The sequence below is a fragment of the Chelon labrosus genome (genome assembly GCF_963514085.1).
Source record: "Chelon labrosus genome assembly, chromosome: 11".
In the NCBI taxonomy this organism is placed as follows: Eukaryota; Metazoa; Chordata; class Actinopteri; order Mugiliformes; family Mugilidae; genus Chelon; species Chelon labrosus.
This window is the reverse complement of record NC_140344.1, coordinates 17,564,439-17,587,612: the sequence shown is the minus strand read 5'-3', so window position 1 is coordinate 17,587,612 and position 23,174 is coordinate 17,564,439. Positions and strand designations below refer to the sequence as shown.

At 43.8% G+C, this 23,174-nt stretch overlaps 1 protein-coding gene across 1 annotated transcript in view; it reads right to left on the bottom strand.

Moving 5' to 3' along the window:
* Positions 1 to 1,040: 1,040 nt before the first annotated feature.
* frmd4a (FERM domain containing 4A) overlaps positions 1,041 to 23,174 on the bottom strand; it is a 52,752-nt gene continuing 30,618 nt past the window's right edge. Inside the window, exons 5-24 of the mRNA XM_084555595.1 lie at positions 22,325 to 22,409; positions 20,318 to 20,374; positions 19,528 to 19,550; positions 17,816 to 17,899; positions 17,656 to 17,721; positions 17,508 to 17,565; positions 17,210 to 17,296; positions 12,995 to 13,070; positions 11,942 to 12,084; positions 11,655 to 11,796; positions 9,985 to 10,118; positions 9,782 to 9,904; positions 8,272 to 8,503; positions 8,006 to 8,062; positions 7,676 to 7,913; positions 7,379 to 7,537; positions 6,839 to 7,171; positions 6,164 to 6,744; positions 5,564 to 5,666; positions 1,041 to 4,545 (exon numbers count right to left, since the gene is read on the bottom strand). Of these exons, the coding sequence (XP_084411721.1) occupies positions 4,443 to 4,545; positions 5,564 to 5,666; positions 6,164 to 6,744; positions 6,839 to 7,171; positions 7,379 to 7,537; positions 7,676 to 7,913; positions 8,006 to 8,062; positions 8,272 to 8,503; positions 9,782 to 9,904; positions 9,985 to 10,118; positions 11,655 to 11,796; positions 11,942 to 12,084; positions 12,995 to 13,070; positions 17,210 to 17,296; positions 17,508 to 17,565; positions 17,656 to 17,721; positions 17,816 to 17,899; positions 19,528 to 19,550; positions 20,318 to 20,374; positions 22,325 to 22,409 (2,884 nt within the window). The 3' untranslated portion in view covers positions 1,041 to 4,442. The remainder of the gene's footprint in view (positions 4,546 to 5,563; positions 5,667 to 6,163; positions 6,745 to 6,838; positions 7,172 to 7,378; positions 7,538 to 7,675; positions 7,914 to 8,005; positions 8,063 to 8,271; positions 8,504 to 9,781; positions 9,905 to 9,984; positions 10,119 to 11,654; positions 11,797 to 11,941; positions 12,085 to 12,994; positions 13,071 to 17,209; positions 17,297 to 17,507; positions 17,566 to 17,655; positions 17,722 to 17,815; positions 17,900 to 19,527; positions 19,551 to 20,317; positions 20,375 to 22,324; positions 22,410 to 23,174) is intronic.

The following is a 23,174-nucleotide window of genomic DNA, read 5'->3' as shown; positions in this document are numbered from 1 at the left end:
AAATCACATCATCATGCCACCTGACTGACCACTCTGTATCACTTCTCCTTGGGGATTTCTCGAGAACTTGAAAGTCACTCGCACAAATATGTGCATCAGCAAATTTAAAAGCTCAACAACAAACTCCGTGTCAAATAATGCCAGCCATGGTGTATCCCAGAGTCTTATCGGTCACCTCTAAAACTGACATTTGTCAATAAGGTTTACCTGTGCTTTGATTTAAAGATGTTATGTGTAGAAAATCTGACACTATAATTCATTTTTAGTAAACCTATGTCTGTGTGGATTTACTGATAAACCGAAGCCATCTAATAATTTAACGGGCTTTGTCGGGTAAAGTTGATGTCATAGTTTTTTATTCTCTTCATTTTCTTAGATGTTTTTTCTGCAATGGACACAAGAGGGCAGCATTACCAGACATTTTCATGTTATAGTCCATGCTGATACACAAATTGGACAACCTTATTTTTTTCCTCCAGATGTTGGCTCCTCTTGGTCCATGGATATGAACTTGTTGAGTATAAAATACAAAATATATTGTCAGTTGTTAATGGTAACTGGGTGTAAATAAAAGTTCTTGTTCAGAAGGCTTTCTGTTCCACAAGCAGATCATTTCGGTTGTGACTCAAACTCTGTTCTTCACAGACATATCTAACAGCACACAGAGTACAGACACGGCGAAGGGTGTGGTGTGTTTGAGCATTTCAATGATGGAGGATTTCATTAGGAATATAAAGCAAGGTCATACACCACTCCTCCAGCAAGCACTCACACACACGCTGACACGAGAAAAAAAAAAAAAAAAAAAAAGAATCACAGTGCAGCTACTTTCTCACGGCATGTCTGGCTAACCGCTTCCAGCTGTTGCTTGGTTGGGAGAGCTGCTATGGGAACACACCGAGTACAAAGAGTAACATGGGATTAATTAGTAAACGGACACAGAGCCCCGAACAAACGAAAGCAGGATGATGAGGCTGGCTGTCCTCAAAGAAACGGATTCTTTCGGAAGAAACCACATACAAGCAGAAAGGATCCCAAATACTGTACTAGCGTCCACAATAACAGTGTGCATGTTGAGTCGTACACACAGTTGGGTCACGCCAGCTTTTACACAAAGAAGGAATTTCCAGTGATATCAGAGTTAGCATGTGAGACACTGCCAAGCCAATTAAAAACGGTTTAATCTGTTTCATCTCTGCTGAGTAACATGCTTTGTTTTTGGAGCGTGTCTTCCCTTTGACTCCACAGGAAATCCTCTCAGAAGGCCCAGAGAGGAGGGAAGTGAGTGAAGCCTGGATGTGATGACAAGAGAGTGAGTGTGTGAGGAGGAGCGGAAGGGGCGACTACATGTTGGGATTCCCTTTGATAAGTCTTGACTGATGGCCCGACCTTTCGGCCCCGGAGGGATTTGACCTGAGCCACTTGAGTGAATGACTAAATGGAGACGACGGAAAATAAAGACAAAGGCGTTATCTTGAGAACATTCATCAATAATTTATTTTCTTACTCTCAAGAGCCACCTCATCTTGAAAATTCATCATCAATTTCCAACAACACAGTTTTGAAAAATGTAAAGTTACTATACAAATTCTTAATAGAAAAAAAGAATAAATTAACTGTGGAATTCAGTTCGTTTGTTTTGTTTTTTTTAAATCGATTCCACATTTTTTTTTCTACATCACCTTTAATGTATTGTTACAACAGAACTGATAAAATCGAGTTACATGCTCTATTGTCTGGTAGAGGAAGTGTTCTACTATTAAACTGTCTGTTAAAATAAGCTTCATTTTGCACATCTGGTATTGAATCTATTGATAACAATGAAGAGGTGTCTAGATCCTACGTGACAAAGCAGTAACTGGTCATTTTGTAGCACCTGAAAGGGTTGTTACAATGTCAGAACTCATAAGGAAACAATACTGGTTCATATAAAATGGAACATTGTTAAAACAATGAATGTGAATGTTAAAAACCCCACAAAACCTAACAGTGCCCCTCCGTACATACAGGAAAAGACTGATAAAATAGTTAGTTTGCTTCTCTTGGGAGTATTACAAAAACCTCATGGAGCACAGAAAATATGTTGCGCTTGGAATAACGGAGGAGAAGGATGTCACACTTCTTTACAAAGGGCTCAGAGGTCAGAGATTACCACAAGGTCAAAATGGTACTTTTGGTGGGTGCTGGACAACGCTATGTAGAAAAAACGTGCTAATGCTAGCATGAAGGACTTTGATGTCTTCATTTGTTGGTGGATCTGCGGGGCATGCACGGGATTGTGTGAGATGGCTCCAATCCTGATTGATTAACTGATTTATTGACCAAACATGGATGAATAGCTCTCGGAGAACCAGCCATGCAGGGAGTGGCCTCAACCTTCTTACTAAAATAGTGTAGAAAGTGGCAAATTACAACAACTGACGTCATTTCCGTGTATTAAAGGAAACACAACACTATGAAGGACGGGGAAAGAGACGTACCACGGCACAGTTCAGCTTTCTTCCACTCTGCATGGAGCCACTGAGATTCACAATTTGACATAATTTGGGTAAAATCAACGAAGATGAGGGTTAAAGGAACGTCTAGCTCTACTTCCTTCTTACAAAACCAGGTGTGCTTTTCTAACCCTGTTCTGAAAATCTGATTGTTGATTGGGATGTGTGAGAAACAGTTTATTTCTCTCATCTCTGGCTTCATCTTCTCTTTTGCCCTGACACTTAAGCGTTGACAACCTGAAATCCAGACTACATACTAAGAAAAGAGATTCTCTTGTTTAACACTCTGGATGCACTGCCAGTCCAGCCCTAATGTTGTGCTTTCAGACCACAGTATGCTTTTATAAATCCAATTCCACCTGATGCCAAATTAAGGAAACGTTTATTGAGAGTGTTTTGGCTGCTCTGCCTTGAGGGCTATTTTATATAATGACTGTAGGAATTTGAAGGCATACGAACGATCCTCTGACTGTTTCAGTACTAAAATTACAGTACAAGTACAAAGCACCAACATGTCTTGAGCTTGTAAGTGAATTCAAAAGGATTGCTCCATGTCATGATTAAGAGATGAACAGAATAATGTAAAAACACAGTGCTATTCAGGAACTGACAGATACGGAGCATGGTGAGAACCAGTATCGAGCCGAGGAGGAGAAGTAGCAGAAGAGAGGCTAGCAATAAAAACTACTGTAGAGGTTTGTCACTGACATGTTCCACCGACAGATGCCCATAGCCATCTTTTACTTTCAGGGGTTAAAAAGTCAAAAAGCTGGAATCAGAAAATCTTCACATCAACGCTGCACCCAAAAGAAAAAAGTTGCAGTAATGATTTGATGCACAAAAACCCCCTCAAATAATCCTTAGCACTGATGATAATCCACCAAACAAACTGTTGATGACGCAGAAATCTCCAAAGACATGAAACAACATGAAAGATGAAGTCACCGAAGAAAGCATAGATTTATGCCAAATCCAAAAACCACGACTTCATAATCTCCCTATGATGCACTAATGATCCTTTACTCCAAACATCACAAGGCAGAGAACATGGGGGTGGGGGGGCTGCTTCAGTTCACTGTCGATTCAAACCAGTTCATAGACTTATGTGATGTTTGTTATTGCTATAGTCCTATTCCAGATAGTGTCCAAGAAGCCATCCTAATGCCATCACTGTGAATTTGTTTAAATACAGATGACTCGACAGTCACTTTTCTGCAGAGGAATCTGCTCGGGGACTCAGGTGCGACAGGTCAATCCGGCAGCTGTCTTTGGTTGTGGGTTAAACTGAGAAGTGTTGAATATGCTGAGTTTGTCAATTTATAATTTTTCACTTCTCTATTTCATAATATGCAGGGAGAAATAAGGAGAAAAGATGAACATTGATGGGAATAGTGAAATGCAACAAAGCTCATTTGGGCCTAAAGATGGGTTTTAAACTGGTGGCTCAAATCCAGCAGGTATCTTCTGATCGGGTGGCAGTGCACTGACTTAAAGGTCGGAAACCAAAGATGAGATATGAAACCTGGAATGGCCGATGTTGGTTTTGTTGGGCTGATATTCTTCTGTGCTCTCTCTTTCCCCCATCGCTCGTTTCCCCTTGCCCCGTTGCTTGTGTGCTGCAGAGGGTTAGTAAAGAAGGGGCTCTGTGGTGCTGTAGGGCAAACAGTTCAACAGCTGAGGTGGCAATTCCCAGTCTGTCCTGTGAAACCAGCCCTTATCAGAGCCCAGCAAGTGTGTCCCTGTCCAGCTGAGCTGTGATAAGCCGGGGTATAATAAAGAGGTTGTGAGATTTAGGGAGGAGGGAGGCTCATGTCCAGTCCGGTCAGGGCATGGTTTTCATAGGGGCTTTAAGGATGAGGTTGTTGGTTGTTGATGGGTAGTAGTGAGGGACAGTGTAGAGGCAGTAGGACAGGGCAATGGGACTTTTCCAGGCCCAATAGGAAGGTCTCAGACCAGCGTTCCAGGTTTGGCCTTGTCTTGTCCGTACCACTGCACATCAGCCAGCTCTGAACACAAGGGGCTGCTGAGAAAACAGCTGTCACTGAAAGACCTGCAGAGGAAGACACACCTGAGTCAGACTGACTGCAGAACATTAATAAAAAAAAAAAATCACATCTTCATCTGAATGCTTTAAAATTGTTCTGTAACAGCACATGGTTAAGTGTTTTTATTAGTAAACCCCAATAGGGAGTGAGCCACAGTGAAGCATCACAGCAGAGCACATGCAAAGATCTGATACAGCCAGAGAAAAGTATATGACACACATACCTCCAGCACCAAAGAGCAAGGAATAAGAAACAAACCGTCCCACTGTCAGCCCCCCATTGTTAATGATATAAAATGAATAAATATCCTATAAGCTTATACTACTTTTAGCTGTGTTTCAAATTTCTATGACCAAACTAAGAGTAATTCTATCACTATATGTTTCCTCCAAATTTTGCTTATGCTGCTGCTGTGTTTTCTCAATACTACTCTCTAGGTTTATATCATGGGGAGGCCGAGACCACAGACGGTACCTCTATGCATCAGAGCTGGGCTGAGGGGGAGACTGACAGACGTCCTCAGTAGGAGAGCTGTCTGCTGTGCCTCTAAACCAGGAGAGAGGACACACACATAAGGAAAAGGAGGGTTAGTATAGACAGAAAGATGGACGAGGAAGAAGTGACAAACATGAGTGACGAGAAAATCTTCCATGAGGAAAAGGTAATCAGACTGTGACCAGAAAGAGTGAAGGAACAGAAAAGCAATGAGTAAAACATTGAGAACACCAACAGGGAAATAAGATGAAAATCAAGCAGAGAGGTGTAATTTGAATGAAGAATGAATAGATTTAAAACACTGCGAACCCGAAACCACATGTAGTCACCTTTAGGATTAGTTGAACACTGAAAAACGTTAGCTAACGCAGGTAGAACAGGCAGAAGAAGAAGAAGAAGGAGGTTTGGACAAACATGGAGAGAAAGAAGCTGAGCAGCCAAGATGCAGTTTATCCTAAATTCTCATCCCACTTCAAATCATCATCTCGGCACCGTGTTCAGCCACTACATAGTATGTAGCTCTCTTACCCGCTTTGCCAGTTGAGGATGTGCTGTGGGCTACAAGGGGGCGTAGGTGTGGCTGCATGTTCGCTGGAGGGCGTCATACTTCTCTGGCTGTGAGGGGATGCAGCTAAAGGGAAAACTGAGCGTTAGACACGCAACTGAAATAACAGAGGCTACAACGAGGTGAGAGGCAAAGGAATTCCAGCTATGCTTCATATGTGGAGATGGGGGAAGTGACCTCAGTGCCACAAAAGAATAACAGTTGCTCTGGGGCTAGTGTCACAAAAAGGGTCACCAAGCCTTGTTGGCGCAGTTGGCAGCGCGTCAGTCTCATAATCTGAAGGTCGTGAGTTCAAGCCTCACACAGGGCATTTGTTTTGACTATTGTTTAGAAATTCACTGTATCTTTGCCCTCGGGAAGATTAAATGTAGTTATTTTTAACTTTGCATGAATGCAAAAAAACCCATGTCAAAGGTCACGTTACAAAAACAGTGACATAAGCACTGAGGCCAAGCCTTGTTGGCGCAGTTGGCAGCGCGTCAGTCTCATAATCTGAAGGTCGTGAGTTCGAGCCTCACACAGGGCATGTTCTTTTAACAATACAACAAAAAACAATGACCTACCTGGTGAGCCCTTGGCGAGTGTTCCTACTCTGCTCCCTCGACCGTGTCCCAGAGTGCCCTGCTGTGACCCGGTCTCAGAGGATGTGGATCCTGAATGCGAGTGACTCCTCTCCTTCAAGCTCCCCGAAGACCTCTGGTACCAGCATCGCAGCTCTTCAGACACTGCTGCCCTCCCCCCTCCTCCTCCACCACCCTCTCGCCCCAATGATGGAGTCCGTACGATCTGAGAGCGCGACGGCGTCAGTCGGCCGCTCCCCTCTCCTCCCTCCTCGCCCCCCCAGGCCTCCTTGTACAGTCCCCCGGCTGTGTAGGAGCTGGAGGTCTTGAACTGAGCCTTCACACTGTAGTGCCCCTCCTGGTCGCTCTCCAGGCTGCGGACAACCACAGGGTTGGGGCTGCCTTCCACATATAGAGGGTACTCCTTGATACGATACTGTGAGGAGGGCTGGCTCTGGCTGTGGAGGTAGACTCCATGGTGTCCCCCTCCCATCCCACCTCCACCTGAGCCTCCACCAGAGCCATTCTTAGCTGCCAGGTTTGGCATAGACCCAGAGTTAGAGGAACCCAAGTGACCTGCCGACCTGGAGGGACAACAAAGGACAATAAATATAATGTCACAAAATTGTTTACGAGTTTATATAGTACACTACGCAACAAAAGAAAGCTCATGCCCACAAAATCTCTTGCCTGTGCCTCTGCCTCTGCCTTTGCCTGGCTTTGGAGGGCGAGTCCTCTCCAAGAGTAGAGTAGTTTGGGTTGCTGCCAGGAGGTCCGCCAGGGTAGTAATGCTCTGAGCTACTTTGGCTGGTACAGGAGGAACAGTCATCCAGTGGGTCGGAGCCATTGGAGCTGCGTCCTGGGCCTAGGAAGAAGTCAGGGCTGCCCAGCGTGTGCGGGTGTGCGTCAGGATCGGGTGCCAGCAGTTTGCCCTGGGACTCAAGGCTGGAGCTGCGGTTCCTAAAGTGCTGTGAGAGACTGTGCAGACGTGTGGGACTGATGTCCACTGACCTGTGAGATGAAGGATGGCAAAACAGTTGAATGCCATGGATTAGCATGAAATCTGCAGACCAAGCTTTTTCTTTTACAGGAAGAGATGTAGAAAAGGAAGCTCTGTTGCCCCATTCCAATTAAGGAAAAGATTATACCCAATAGCTGAGAGGTTTAAAGGTATTTTTGCGATTTAACTAGGAAATTACAAGTATACAACTGACTGACCTGGTGGAATGTACATAGTGTGGGGTCCTGGTCCTCAAGTCCGGGGTCGACGGCATGCTGGACTGAGAATTCCAGTGAGGGAGGTTTCTGATGGGGCTGCTCTGCAGAGAGTTACTACCCCCTGCTTCTGCACTGCCGGAACTTGGGAAACGCCTGTGACTAGACAGACATTTTAATTAATTTTACTATCGTCTCCTATTGTAACAGTTGATTAGACTAACTCTGGGCAGCCTCACACTTGAACGTCAATATACTGAGGGTCTATTCTAATTCTAATCAAGATGAACTCTTTAATACCTGGAGTGAGAGGAGCGTTTCTTGACTTTTTCATAGGGCTCATCCAGTGACGATTCGCTCCACATCTTGGGTTTGATGGGGGATTTATCATAGTCAGAGCGTGAGTAGTGCAGGTGTCGCAGGCCGTCCAGGGACTGCGGTGGCGGGGGCCGGCTGTGAGACGGCGGTCGTGGAGGGAGGCCCTTATGAGGCGATGCTACTGGAGAGAAGGTGGGGGTACCTGTGACTTGAGGATCATCTGAAACAAAGTATTCATAGGATAAGGATGAAGTGAGTGGTTCACATTTAGTAAAAATCAGTGGGCTGCTAGAACCACTGAAGGAAACTCACCGTCATCCAAGACTAGTGCATCAGACAATGAGCTGTCTTCAGAACAAATATTGGCTTCTGTTGGAGAGAGAAACAAAGACTAAAGGTTAAAGATTGTGCTGTTGCAAAATCTTACTGCATCAACAAACTACTCACTAAACAATGAGTGGATTTCTATAATTACTTAACACTACATGAGAGGAATACTTCTATCTGTCATGGAAATTGTCGTTACTAGACGTGAAAACAATAACATTTTTATGTAGTGAAGAGAAGTCTGTTGGTACCTTCTATGATAAGCGATGCCCTCTGCGTAGGCTTCTTGCCAGAGCGGACCCGGTATTCATTGATAGAGTTCTCAATTTCCTGGAGCTTCTTTAGTGCATTCAGATAAGAAGTCTTCCTCTGTTTCTTTAGCTTCTTACTGCTCACGTGAGGGTCGCTGGCAAGACGCCTGGCTGCCTCCGTAATCTGGGACTGAATGGCAAACTCCCGCTCCAAACGCTCGAGCTCCTCTTCCTGGTACATAAACAAGCATGAGAGCGAACGTTGAGTAACACAAGTAAAAAGCCACTGGATCCGCTCACAGTTTTAGCAACAGAAATTTAAGAGCAATCCAAAACCAACAAGGCTTAGTTTGCAGACACATATTCGAGCTAACTCTCCCATGCAACTTACTGTATTTAGTTAGACACACAGAGAAAGCTGTGCCAGAGAAAGCACACTGCGGAAATAATTTATCTGTGCTGCAGCCGCACATTTTCTCACAACTGGATATACTCTATTGAGACACTCAGTCCCCCAATAATAACACCTCTCCATCAATCCATCCTCTCCTCCTCTACTGCCCTCCTGAGGTTTGTGGAGCAGATGCCATCAGGTGAACCAAGTAAAACATATTCAGTGAAAAAGCAAATGTATTGCTCTCTCAGCAACTGCACGGTAAATTGTATGTCAACATACTCCAAAAGTATAGCGTTGAACAGTACAGCACAAGCTTGTGAGCGTAATTATAGACAGGAAAATAAACTTATGGCAGTCATATCACACAAACTGTGTACTGCTAGCATGTAATTAGTTCACTAACATCAGAGAGCACACACACACATGATTTCACTTGCCTCAAGAGAGACAGAACGATGATGTATTCATTTGGGTTGACTTCATACTGGGCTACCTCAGTTCTGAGGAATCCCCGTCTATAACAGTGGCTTCAAACTACTGCAGAGCGTCTTCTGTTTCTGTACGTGTGTGAGCTTAAGGTGCTCAGTGTTAAGCTTTTCGCTTGCAAGGCAACATTTGTGATAGTGTGTGCCTGGATCCCTTTCAGAGCACACAACCTCAGCGACACACACCCACAGGCCTGCACACATGCGGGCCCGCACACAATCCTACTATCACCACTTCCTGTGGCGAGAATGCTGCCAGACTATATTTAGAAGTTCTGCTCCTCTGGAAAATCTACCCGTGGCATAAAAAGTCAGAAAGGCAAAGATGCAGTACAACTATCCTTATGACAGCAAACTGTTAAGTATGCAGTTAACTATGCTACTCTTGAAAAAACCTTGAGCTACACTACATGACACAGCTTTTAGAGACCGCTTTTGCTACATAACAAAGATATTCTGTTTATAAAAGGATCATTTGACATATTCCAACAACCACATTAGAGTGCCTGGTAGAGTGCATGTTTTTTTTTTTAAATGCTGACACTATAGCCAGTGTAGGGAGCAGGGAGCAGGGGAGTGAAGGGTAAAATAAAGTGCCAGTGGGGAGATTAAGGAGTTGGGTCTTCACCTCTCCCTTAGGTAGAATTTTTTGCTCATCCAGTTTGAAGGCAGTACCGATCTTCCGTCTCACTGTGGGTGGCTCCTCTCCTGGATCCAGAGGATATTCCTTTGGAAGTTTTCCAGTCAGCTCCTAGGAAATGTGAAAAGAAATAAAATCAGAAAAAAAAACTAAAGTGTCAAAGTGCCAGTTCAGTCAGGCTTTTCTCTTACCGCCTCTCTTATGCAGATGCTCTTGAGTTCCTCTAGTCTCTGTCTTAGTGTTTCCTCCAGAGCTTCCTGCCTGGCCCTCAGTGCTGCCAGCATGTCCTTCTTAGCGGTCTGCGAGCTGTCTGATTCCTGAGAGCCTGCAGGGCACAGACAACACATAAGGTGTCAGGAGTGGTCTTCTGAGGCAGACTGTGGAGCGGAGAGAGGAATTGTGCGTGCACCTGCTAGTCTTGCAGGATGTTTACGGGGAAGTGAATGGAACGTTTCGATAAGGAAACTGAGTTTTAGCGGTGTGTTTGTGCAAGTGTTTGGAGGAAAGGGCAGTTTGGGACAAAGTCTGTGACGCACATCTCCAAGGCCCCGAGATGGTGCCAGTCTTGTTTGCAACATGGCTTGTTGGAAACAACACACACTCTATGTGTCGCTCTGTCAGTGACCCTATGTGGTTCACAGTGCGGTCAAACATACGAACAATACAAAACTAACCCCTGCTGAAAATGGCTAGTCACGAAGAAACCAAAAATTGCTCTCCATTGTTACAAGATACACTGTGTTTAAGTACAGAGTTTCTATTGTTTTGCAGGTACACAAGGCTTAGCAGTGACCAACACACTGTTCCGAAAGCGTAAATACATACAGCTGAATGTTGAAACAGATGTTACAGTCGTTTTTGTGCAACATATTTTTTCTCACTGCAGCAACACAGGACCACAGAGAGAAGTGACAAGGCACAGACAGATAAAATCAGAGACACAGTGTATGATAGGGGATGGGCATAGAAGTAGAAAACAACGGTGATAAGGATAGCTGAAGAGAGAGAGGGAGGGGATTTGAAAGTATAACTCAAGGAAGAAGTAAGAAAGTAATCTAATTTAGACAAAAGAGACAAAAACAAGGAGTGAATGCAGGACATTGCTGAAAGAGAACAGTGTTTTTCTTTCCTGGCAACAGTAACTGATTCAGTGAGGTGTGAAATACTCTAAATAGATGACCCTGCATTCATGTACAGACACAAATGCTTGCCTCTTAATCATAAACGATGCTGGTCGGGTCTATTGCATGTCATTTTATAAGGCAATAATGTGGCAGTACTTGTGTTTCTCGTCACTGTAATTGGTGCCGCAGATTTAATGGCATGGAACAGATTCAACATGGCTCTCTGGGCTTAAAAGGGTATTCCACTCCACTCTTATTTTGTTCCATGTACAGTCCTTCCTGTCAAACTAAAGACTTGTTCACACAGATAGGCATTGTTTTAAATGCCATGGTGAAGTTGTAGACGGAACCCACTTTGCCTTTGATTTTCTCAACCACTAAATTTAGAGGAGGCAGGGGCCTCTGGAGGATGAATCTCTGTGACATGGGAGTGGGAGTGGTGTGTGTGTGTGTGTGTGTGTGTGTGTGTGTGTGGGGGTGTGTGTGTGTGTGTGTGTGTGTGTGTGTACAGTATGTGTGTGTACAGTATGTGTGTGAGAACATTCAGCAGAGAATCAGTGGTCTCTCTCTTTCTCGGGGGCAGCTGTTTGTGCCACTCCAGTTGTCGACAAGACTTCTCACCACCAACACATGAAAACACAAAGGCAAACACTCACTTATCATTCTCCCTTCCTGTTTGTCAAGCCCTCTTGGTCTCTTTTTTTCCCCAAATAAACTCACATTGACCACGCACTAACCTGAAGAGAGCAGACTGCCACTGCTGCCACTGATAATTTTGCCCTTGCTGCCCATGTTGGCGAGTTTGGAGGTCTTCAAAGTTCCTGTTTCCGTGAGGTCTATAGCAATCTCACTCAAACTCCTCGCAGCGTGGATCTTCGACTGGACAGATGAGAGCAGAAAAGGTTTGTCAAACATCTTTAAGTCATCTTTATTAAAACTCCACTTGATGATGCTTGTGGGGTGTTTCTTGCACATTTCTAATTCTGTCGGTGCTCTGATTTAATATCTTGTGGGATAGACTGACCTTGCTCTGCTTGCGGTCCAGATAGAACTGGTGTTGGCTGATGGCCATGGCCCAGATGGACTTGATGAGGGCAGGACACGCGTACCAGGTATGCACAGCAATGCCACTGTGACCAAACGTCCTTCTTGTTACCGACGCCCTACAGTAGGAGCGGACACAAGGCCTCCTTATATACACTGAATACAAAAGATGGCTACACATTTCCAACTGTGAAAACACTCCCACTGTACTACTACAATGACCAGTGCTGCTACTAAGAGTGGGAGATATAGTTTGAAGCCTGAGTGAACTGTGCTGATGGAGATACTTTTTTGCAAACCCACACACGATGTTCCCCATTGTTTACTCATCCTTATTTAAACACACATCTGTAGCTGAGCAAGAGACGAGCTCACTTTAATGACAGCTTCTTTTAAAGAAAACACCGCTGCTCTCTGTTTCACCCTGTCCGTCTCCTTTTCTCCCATTCCCTCCCCCCCCCCCCCGTAGAATAACACTCCACATATATAGCCATGTTAAATAAACACAAAAGAGGTCACTTCCTCAGCAAAACAGCTATCGTACAGCCATCTATCCTTCTGTGGTCAACTATCAAGGGTTTACCTTGTGCATGGATGTGTGTGAGAGTGATCGAGAGCACATGTGTCTGTGCATGCACGTGACTGCACAAGTGAGTTAATAATCAGACTATCAATCTGTGTCAGCCTCCACCGGGACATCCCCAATATCTTGCTCTGTTGCCAAAACAAATTCTGCAGCCATTACTGAATTAGATTACACTCTTATTTTTGTGACCTGCAATATGCACAGTATGTAGTTTGAATCTTAACATATTCACATACACCAACAGCCTTTTACAGTAAAAGTAAATGGACAAAGTCTTAAATTGAGGTGAAAATCGTAAAACTTACAAATATGAGCTAAAAGGGAGAACAGTCAATCTTCAAAGTAGAACTTACATGTGATAATAATCATCCAAACAAGATGAATCTTTTGTTAAAACTCAGACGGAAACAAGTTGACACCAATCTCAATTTGTGTTATAGATTTACCTCCTGGGGTCATGAACTTCCACTGAAAACTTCTTCTCTCTGAAGTAGAGGTTCTCCAGCTGACGCCATTGGAACACCTGAGATTTAGGAGAAACAGACCCTCTTCAGGATTGCTCACAGAAAAAACATGCTTCACATTAAATCCGCGCAGCCTTCCGCCAGATCCTCGCTGTAAGTTCCAATTTGTTTTGAAAAAGAGTGCAATGGATAAGGAGGAGGCGGAGGAGGGAATAAAGAAGACGCTGGTGAAAAGGAGGAGTTAGGAACAGAGAGGGAGGTGGAGGGAGGGAAGAGGACCGGACCTAGTCTGGAGCTCTCTGATCAGGTCCAGACCAGGCAGTCTTGTCCACAGTGGATCCCAGCACTAGATGACCTCACTCTATAGAAAAGACACCGTGAACGGGAGAAGGCTTCCTTTCCTCTGCTTGACTTTTCTTTTTTTTCTTTCCTCTTTTCCGTCTCCTTTATGAACCATCAGCTCCTCTATAAAATCAGCCAAAGCCAGCTGGGCGAGAAAGTTTCCCTCAAGATGTACTCCACCGCATGTGTATCTTAAATCCTCCAAGGCGCAAGGGAACAGAAAGTTTTGAGGCAGTGGGTGTTCACCATCTGCAGGCATGTGCATGTGCTAGCGGAGAGAAAGTGTGTAAAGTTAAGTTTCCTCCTGGAGCTTTGCTAGGAGGGTTCAGAAGAGAGGGGGCGTTCATGCCTCCGCTTCTCCTGACCCCTCCTCCCTCCCTCAGGGACTTAGAGTTCTGCTCTGGGCTGTGGTTGGGAGGTGTGTGTGTAATGTCGAGGGTAGAGAAGCTTTCTGCGGCCCCGGCGATTGAAGTGCCCCTGCTTTGTTTAGTCAGACCTCTCTGTGCGCACACACACACAGACATTCAGAGTCTGAGTCTGTTTCTTGTTAAGGAGAGAGTAGAGTGTGGGCTATTACAGAACACCAGTGGGCCTGCAACTATCAGCTGGAGCAGACATGCAAACGCACACATGCAAACCTCAAAAGAAGCAACAAACAGGAGAAAAGAAATAAAGGAGAAGACCCACGCTATTACAGAAAAAGGGAGGAAGAGAGGAGAAAGGGAGTGAAGGGAGGAACAGGTCACAGCACAAGAATTTTAACAGCTTGGGAAAACAATGGACAGAAGGATGAGAGACAGGAAGGGGGAGGAAGGGGAGACTTGGGGAGAAAAAAGTATGTAAACACAGCGTAATGTAAGTACTGTATGCACTGTATGTGTGTCTGAACATAGTGTATACACGATCCTGAGCCAAAAAAAAAAAAAAAATCAGCAGCCTTATCAGAACTCTCTCGTACTGTACCGTACTTCTTCAATGGAGTGTAGAGTGCTAATGTACCGTGGTGCTAAATATAGCAGGGAGGGCAGATACAGAGTGCATGACTTCATGTGTGTGTGTGTTGGACACACATGGGCCAGAGCTCTGGCGATAAGATAGGTGTCTGTAACTATGTTGAGGCACGAGACCACTACAGCTGCCCTCGTCGCTAGCCGCACAGCTGCAGCAATTTTTAAAGTCGACTTTGATGTTGCAGGATAAGATGTAACTGTGTAATAGCACAGTATCTGAATATATCTGAAGAAAGCTTTAAAAAGTTTCAAATTAGCTTTGAAAAAATGCTCCCTTTACACAAGCTTATTTTATTAACGTAGACTTTGTCGTCCCTGTAACAGATCATTAATGGTTTTAATACCAGATAAAAACATGCTGACTTATGAGTTCATTTCTCAGGACCTCAGTGAAAGCCGGCGTGTGGCTCAGTTATTAGGGCAAGTGTTGTACAATACACAAACATGTCTGCATAGACTATAAATCCTCTTCCTTCTGACTGAAGCACACTCCTGTACAATAGCAAAGACGCACATAAGCAGAGGAAGTGACTGGTAATCACTCATAACAAACAAACAGGGTGCTAATGTGCACAGACCCACGCCTGATGATGTGTGCGCACCCAAACACACATCTATTACAAATCAAAAGGTCAAATCTGAGTGTAAATGTCTTTCTCTGGTGTAGCGTTCTCCCCGGGGATCGTACAAACAATACAATGTTTAAATAGCTTAGGTCGGTGAAACAATAATGAGGTCAGGTATTATTCCTTTGTAGAATTGGAGCATAGGGTCCCAAACACTATTGTTCCACTCATGGGTGGGGTTCTAGTGTGACTATTATTCCCAGCAGTTGCCATAGAGATGCACATACACTCTGGAGGAACTTCTTTTTGGTTTTTGTTGTAGTATTTCAGAGGGGTGACATTTATGAAAAAACATATACAGAACTGGCTTTATGTCGTACTTATTCTGTTTCACTACAGGAAGCTAATACGAGTGAGACGCGTGTGAGATGACGTTAATATGAACCATAGTTTACCACGTGTGACTGCAGCCTCATCATGCCTTCACCACAACGTTGTGAGGCTAGCCTTAAGTCCGTGAATAAGGAAGTCTGTCAATGTATAAACTCTATAATCTCTCCCTAAACGACTTAGGAGACGCTAATGAGGCATTAGAACAGTGTGTGGTTCTGTTGTAAACTCTAGTATGTGTGTGTGTGTGTGTACCGTTTGTGTGTGTGCATGTGGTGTGTGGTAGGCAGAGGGGATGGTATTTTCGCATCCCTAAATAAATGCCAAGGGTGTGGTAGATGGTTTGCATTGAGAAACAACGGGATATCCCCCTTGTAAAACTGTGACTAATTAAATTCAACTGCCTCCAGTGCACAAACGTATTATACAACACAGCATGGAGTTACTTAGACTCTTATTAATGACTATAAAAGGATTCTGTTGAACATATAAACCATTTTTACTTGGACAAACCATAATTGGCCCAAAATGTCTCATAAATAGTGCTCTGCCTCCTCCTCACTGAGTCACAGAACTGACAACTTGAACAGTGGGAAACCATTCATTACAATATGAGTCAGTGGTTACTGGTACTGAACAGGTTCGCTGACTGATTAATCACCAAATCTGTACTTCCTCCCGCGAAAACAGACATTACACGTATAACAAACACAACATCTGCGCATATTCTAGTGACCTCAGTCTTGGAAAAGAAGCACCATCCGCCCTCTTTTCTCTATCTGATTCATGAACAAACCTTCGCTGTGTTCGCTGGGGTTTAGTCAGACTTGTGATGGTGCATTAACAAGATATGCAGCCCACAAATCTCATTTGGATCAAGCTTCTTCGTCAGACTACAATCAGGACATGCACCGTGAGGAGGCCCAGTCTTACTCATTCTCTGCTAATGTGTATGGAGAGAAAGGGAGAAAACAGAGGAAGGCGAGGGGGTCAGCACCGCAGCTTAACAGACCAATGGCTCACACCGGCTGCTGCTATGGCAACTGGATGCTTGATAAGTCACTCGTATGGGAATGCCATTAACTCTTTCTTCCCTCCGACTCTCCTAAAGTGCACTCTCCCACTTTTTTTTGTTGTTGTGGCATTTAACTCAGAGAAAGCTACACCATCTATCACACTGTCAGCCAGCATGCACTGTGTATAAGGTCAGCTGTGTAGCAAAGAGAAACACAGAGCAACACAGGTGACTTGTGGTTATGTGTCTGTGAGTTTAAAGTGAATTTTTTTCAGTCACGATTTGACACCTAGGCAGCCACAAGATTTGGAGCACTCGAATGAGACAGGAACGGGACTTGAGCGGCGAGACAGTCATTTAGCCTGGAATGCACCAATCAACACACATAGCACAAAGTAAGCTGCAAACAGGAAAGCACTTGGCAGACGGGAAGTATACATCAGGATGGCGAGTTTAGAGTTCAGTTCCACTTCCTCTGTGTGTGAATGTGTGCTTGCTTTTATGAGCAATAAGTATGAGTATGTGTGAGTATCACGGTGGTCGGTCAGTAGGCAGGGATGCTATTAACACCATTAACACCCTGTGAGACAAGGCTGACTGCCAGAGATCAAGGCCCTAAACAAGACTGGGAGTCAGAGGTGAGGTAAGAAAGGTTTTCACAGATAACCCAGTGGGTGAATTGGCTGGGTGGAGAACTCTTCTAGAAATAAACACAGGACAGGATGTAAAACACTGAAAGACTGAATGTCTCCAGACAGTAGTAATTGTTAAAAACTGCACATTGTTATTGCCAGTATAATGAAAAATTAACTGAAGGCTGTGCAGAAGACAGTTTAGTTTGAGGTGCAGATAAATCAGTGGGAGAAACATCTCACCTTCCTGGGCTTAATTTTGTCCTGGTGGTCATACTGGAAGATGCCTTTATAGCTCAGACCCAGCCACCATGGGATCCCCTGCTTGTCCTACAACAAAGAACGAATATATCTCAGAAAGGAAGGGGAAGAAAAGGACGGCTAGAGACAAAGGCAGAAAAACTGTACAAATTAAACAGTATGAATCTGTGTTCAGTCATATCTCCAAACTGCCTGCTTACGGTTTCAGAGTGAACAAAAAATGTGTGTGTTGCATGTGAGCGTGTGAAAAGAAAGGAAAGGCAGAATAGTAAAACTGTACCTTTACAGCATAGTAATGTACTCCATATGTGGGCAGAGACTCCACAATGCTCATATAACTGTGAGGAGCAGAAAGACACACATGTAAGGCCTAGAGAGAAGAAAGCCTTCCACACACTGGTCGACTAGAGACATAAACACACACTTACTTTACAATAGCCTGCCCTCTAGACTGCCCACTGAGCTTCTTGTAATGTTCTATGACCCGGTCTTCACTGTAGGAGAATGTAATAAAGAGAAAATCATTAAGATGGAGATAAACAGCAAGCATGTACAATGTTCACATGGTTGTCTGGACAACTAACTCACCAGTAGGCCAGAGATGGATGCTCCTTCAGGGCCTGGGTGGGTAGGGCAGGCAGCTTTTTCAGGTCAGACCTCGTTGCATCATTACTGGGGGAGAAAAAAAAACACTTGGTCAACACCATGTCTACAAGAATAATGATTTTCTTCTGCAAGCCTAACAGTAAAAACTGAGAAATACCACTTAACTGTGCAAAGAGGGACGCTTAAAATATTTCAAGTACGTTTTCAGTCAAGCAAAACTGAATATTTTCCAGAAGAGTCTTAGAATGAAGTTTGGAAAAATGAGAAGAGCGAGAGGAGTGAATGCAGATGGCCTCAATACTCTCAGAGACTGTATCTGAACAGCTGCCGAGACACTGACGGCTGATCAAAGGAGAGAAAGCAGAAACAGAACTACAAACAAAAGCTAAATAATGGATGATAAAAGGAGATTTAAAAAAAAAAAAACAAAAAAAAAAAAACAGAGATGTAGCAAGAAAAGATTAAGACCTAGATAGAGTAAATGATACAGGGAACCATGCAGAGAGCTAAAAGAAACTTGGCCCCGGTTTCAGTTTTCAGACCTCCAGTGGCAGGAGGTCTTAATACCCCACTCTAATCCTCTAGCCTCACTGCAGCCTCTGCCAAGGCCCCAGAAGATTGGGGGAAGCCCTGGGAACATGAAAACCTATGAGCTAAAGCCTTGGAAGAGATCCCACCCAACCTGCTTGTCTATTCTTCAACGTGTGAACACAGCTGCGTACAATGGCCGCACTCAATAAATCATCTTTATTTAAATTCAACATTGCTATTTCTATGGAGCGTTTAGAGGAGGGAGGTATGTGTGTGTGTGGGAGGAAGGGGTAAGGAAAGGGGGAGGAAGGTGAAAGGAATGTCTCCAGAGTGTGTCACATTCCAGGCCTCTGCAGGATGTTGTGTTTATTTACTCCTTTCACCGGCGGAAATGAGGTCAGAGGTGACGGCTGCTGTAGTCTGTTATCCGAGCTACAGCGAAGGGATGAGGATTCACATACATTCAGGCCAACACCACACAGATGCAGAGTACATGTGAAGAGGTGCACGGCTCAAATGAAACATGCTTCATAGCTATAGTGTTTAGCTAATGTAAGTAGCACAGGCCAAAAGGAGTGAATCAAACTGGAAGAGTGTGTTGGCAGGAACAAAGCGGGGAAGGATGTAAATCAAGCAGCGAAACAAAGACGGTTGTCAGTGATGCACCTCTGTGCTCGGGGGAGCGGAGAAGCAGACGAACCACAACATTACATCTCTACTGAGCCTCTGTCTGCACCTCTCCCTTTTGAGTCTACCAAAACAACTACAGTGCCAATGTGAACAAGGAAGAAATTGGTGCAAAAAGAACTGAAAGTTTGGGTGAAGAGTGGTAAGAAATGGCATTTATGTAGTTTGCAATGCAAAAACTACTGTTAGATCGGCTCATCGCACATGGAACACTCAAACAAACCATTATCAATATGCTTTGTTAGCTTCGAGACTGTGTAGCAAGATAAATGCGACTCTGAGAAAGCTTTGCCATGAAAACAACAAATGCTGTACAATTTTAATGACTGCTGCAACTATGAACGGGTTATCAGTTTGAGACGAGTTCTTCTGGGGCCTTGTAAATGCACTGATATGCCACTGCACACTCCCTTTTAATAACAACAGATAGAACTTCTTCTGTCTTGTCTACATTAAAGGATTAGTAGTGTGCTTACCTAGTGAAATCACCTTTAGCCTCCTGTGAAACAAAAGGGAAAACACAGTTAGAGGACACAGGACAACTTATATACAACACAGTACGTGGATGTGTAAGCACTGAGCAGTGACGATAAAATGTGTGTTTATGTTCTGTTTGCACAGGTGAACCCACAGTAAACCTGCACTGCAGGAATCAGAGGGAAACATTAAACCTCCATATGGAGTGCAACCTCAGAGCAGATACCTGATACTGTACATCTGCACCTGCACACAGGGGTCAAACACACACACACACACACACACACACACACACACACAAACCACTCAGCCCTGTCTATCTGTAACAGGACCTCGCAGAATCGTGGTTAATGGACCCACTCTGAGAAAGACACAGGAAAGAGAGAGGGCTGGAGGAGAAGTAAAGTTTTTCCCTGTTGCTCTGTGTTTTATTAGATTTGACGGCAGCACGTCTTGTCTGCTATTAAGCTGGCAGACGAGAATTCTGTTACAGACAAAGACAGCCGTGCTTTTTTAAGGATTTCAAACATCCCAGCATCGCTGCAGATTAATAACAGAATGATGACCGCATTAGATTAATGCGAGTTTAATCACTTGACAATTGCTGCAGTGTATAATGTGAGTTTAATCGTCATCAATTAGGATCAAAGGCTGGTGGAGATATTTTGGACGAAAAGTTAAAATGGTTTCAGAGTTGTTTCGTGGCAGAGCAACAGCCCCTGGAATAACTTGTGCACATCCGCCAATACATGCACACACACACACACAAACAAACACACTTCCACTTACTTGTAGAATGTAGGACGCCAATTCGAAGACAATCTCGCTGTCTACTTCAATAAGCTCCTGGAAAAAAGAGGAGAAAAGAAGACGACAGAGGCAGTGAATGACACATTCGCCTACTGGTGCCACTAAATAAACACATCAAATACATAGTGTGCTGATGTTGGGAGTAAAAGTGGACATGCCTATAATCATCAGCATACATTTCATCATTCAAGATAAATGGCTCGTCCCTTTCATGTCCCTACCACTAACCCACATCTTCTCTCTCCCTTCTCTCATTTCATTTATGTGGAAGGAGCTCAGAGATCAGAGGCAAAGTGAAGGGGGTTGGGAGAGGGGGTTTAAGGGCTGAGTCACCACTTAGTGCATTTTACAATATACTTCAATATATTAGTGTTTTTTTGAGTAATGAAAATGCAAAACTGAGGATTTAATGCAGTTTTAATGCACCAACCATGTGTGTGTACATATGGATGACATGCTATGTTTACATGAAGAAAGAGAGAAGGGTAAGGGGTTAGTGAGCAGTGAGTAGAGGGTCAAGTATGCCAGGAATGTTCCTTTTACAATCCACCTCTTAATTGGTCAGGAGATCAGACAGCCAGGATGAAACACTAGACAGAACAAACCCACCCTGTGTGTACCACCCAGAACAGCCTCAAATTGTCACACACTGTGTTTTTTTGTGCTGTATCTAGCGCAGCAGAAGATGTTTCTAACAACTTGTAGAAACACTGAAAATACCATATGGCTAGATCTATGTTGTATCTACTCAGTGCCGGCAAGATGTTCACTCAGTTATTATTTTCTTTAACGATCTTACACCTATTTGTTTTTTATGTGCAACTGAGATACTATGACCAAGCAATTTCCCTTGTGGATAAATAAAGTCTATCTAAGTCTAATCTCCTTTCGTAGGGTCATCATGGTCATCTGCTGGGGTTTAGCTAAGCTGACTTGTGGTAAATGAAGGGAAAGAGATCAGGTAACTTCCTCAGATATCTGAACAGAGATACTGTTGAGACTGAACCAGAAACCTTCTGTTTGTATCCTTCCGACCATTTGGTAACGTTATAACTGAGGCTTCAGTGTCTTGCGAAGGGACACTATTAATAAGTCTGATGCTTGCATTTGAGTCTAACGGGAGTTTAACAATCTGGTCTCACCTGCACAACTTAAGGCTTCTGTTGTATACTCTACTACATGTTATCTTAAGAAGGAAAGCTGTGCATTACATGAACTGCAAGCACATTGTTTATTCATAGATGATATGCTTTAATAAAATGTATGGCGTTTGGTTTTGATTTAACTTTCAGTACAAAACATAAATGGTCATAAATAGACATTATAACAGTGTGAACAAGGTTTTGATATTGCTTTTGGCTACACACGCCCTCTTCTGGACATGACATGTAGCTGCTGCACTGTGTGCTAACCAGAATACAGCCAAAGTGGAAGGTACACAAGTATTGGAGCAGTGACTTGTAACCTTGGGATTGCCAACTCACTACTAATTGAATGTTAAACAAATACACAAAAGGACTTCAATCCCTAAATATTTGTCAGAACTAGTTTCATGTGGTTTATACCTTAGAAATATTTTCTGTGGGGAACATTCCCTCAGCGTTTATTGAAAGCCATGATTTCAATGGCCATTTAACGGCAAGAATAAATGTGCCTCAGTGCTGACAGATGGCAGCAAATGCGTCAAATTATCTGATAGCTGCTGGAATGTGGGGCGGCACATAACAGGATGGTTAACAGCTGATGCAAATGGTTCACATTTTCTGCTTCACCAAATCAGCGCACAGGACCGACGTCCAGGTTTTCCCTCTTGTGGCATCTCTTCATTTAGAACCAAAATATTCGCTAATTACGTGGCAGGCTTCTAACAACATTAAGCCGCAAGTGCCACAGAGAAAGTCTTGGTTGAAGGTAAAGACAAACACATGCATCCATTATCACAAGCAAATGTAGTGAGAATGCATGATGAGAAAGTAAGAACATTACCTTGTAGATGATGGACTTGGCATTAAGAAAGAACAGCTCAATTGTGGCATTGTCCTTCAGGTAGGATATACTCTCTATGTAGAACCTGAAAACACAGATGCAAAGTTAACATTACATCCTATTATGAATATCTGTGAGTTTTATTATGTATTTGGAAACAACAAAACCAGCACATTAACATGCTGGGTATGATGTTGTCACATGCAGATGTGACAGAAAAGGTGCAATGATAAAAGTGACCAGAGGGGGGCACACCATACCAAAGGTTCCCCCTGCGTGTCCACATCTTTTCACTTCCCCTTTTACCAAATCTCTCGCTCACCATGGTAGCTGGCAATGATCCATCATTAGATTGTGAGTGTGTGCACATTCCACAATCTGAATCTGCAGGCGCACACACACACACACACACACACACACTGTTAGATGAAATTGCACATGATGCACTTCACACATTGTCTGCCTCTGTGCATGATCAGCAGTGTGCAGTGATTGCACACTCACACATGCAGTACTAACGCACACTGTCACATACTGGAGAGAGAAGCACAGTAACCCACTTCTGGCAGAGCGGTGAGCAGGGAACTAACATAATAATGCAGTCTAAATTTAGCTCACGAGTGCATGCAGAGCCAGAGGGGAGCCAAGATGGGGTGCTAGGAAGCTAACATTGTTAGCCTCCCTCTGGAGAAAACACACATCTAAAAGATCTTTCAAGTGCCATTTCTTTAAGATTTTTAGTTGCTGTATTTCATTAAACCCCCCGTCTGATATGCATAAATGTGAATAATCATGCATGCACACACATTAAACACCATCAGTAAAAACCTGGTATAATGTGACTGAAGCA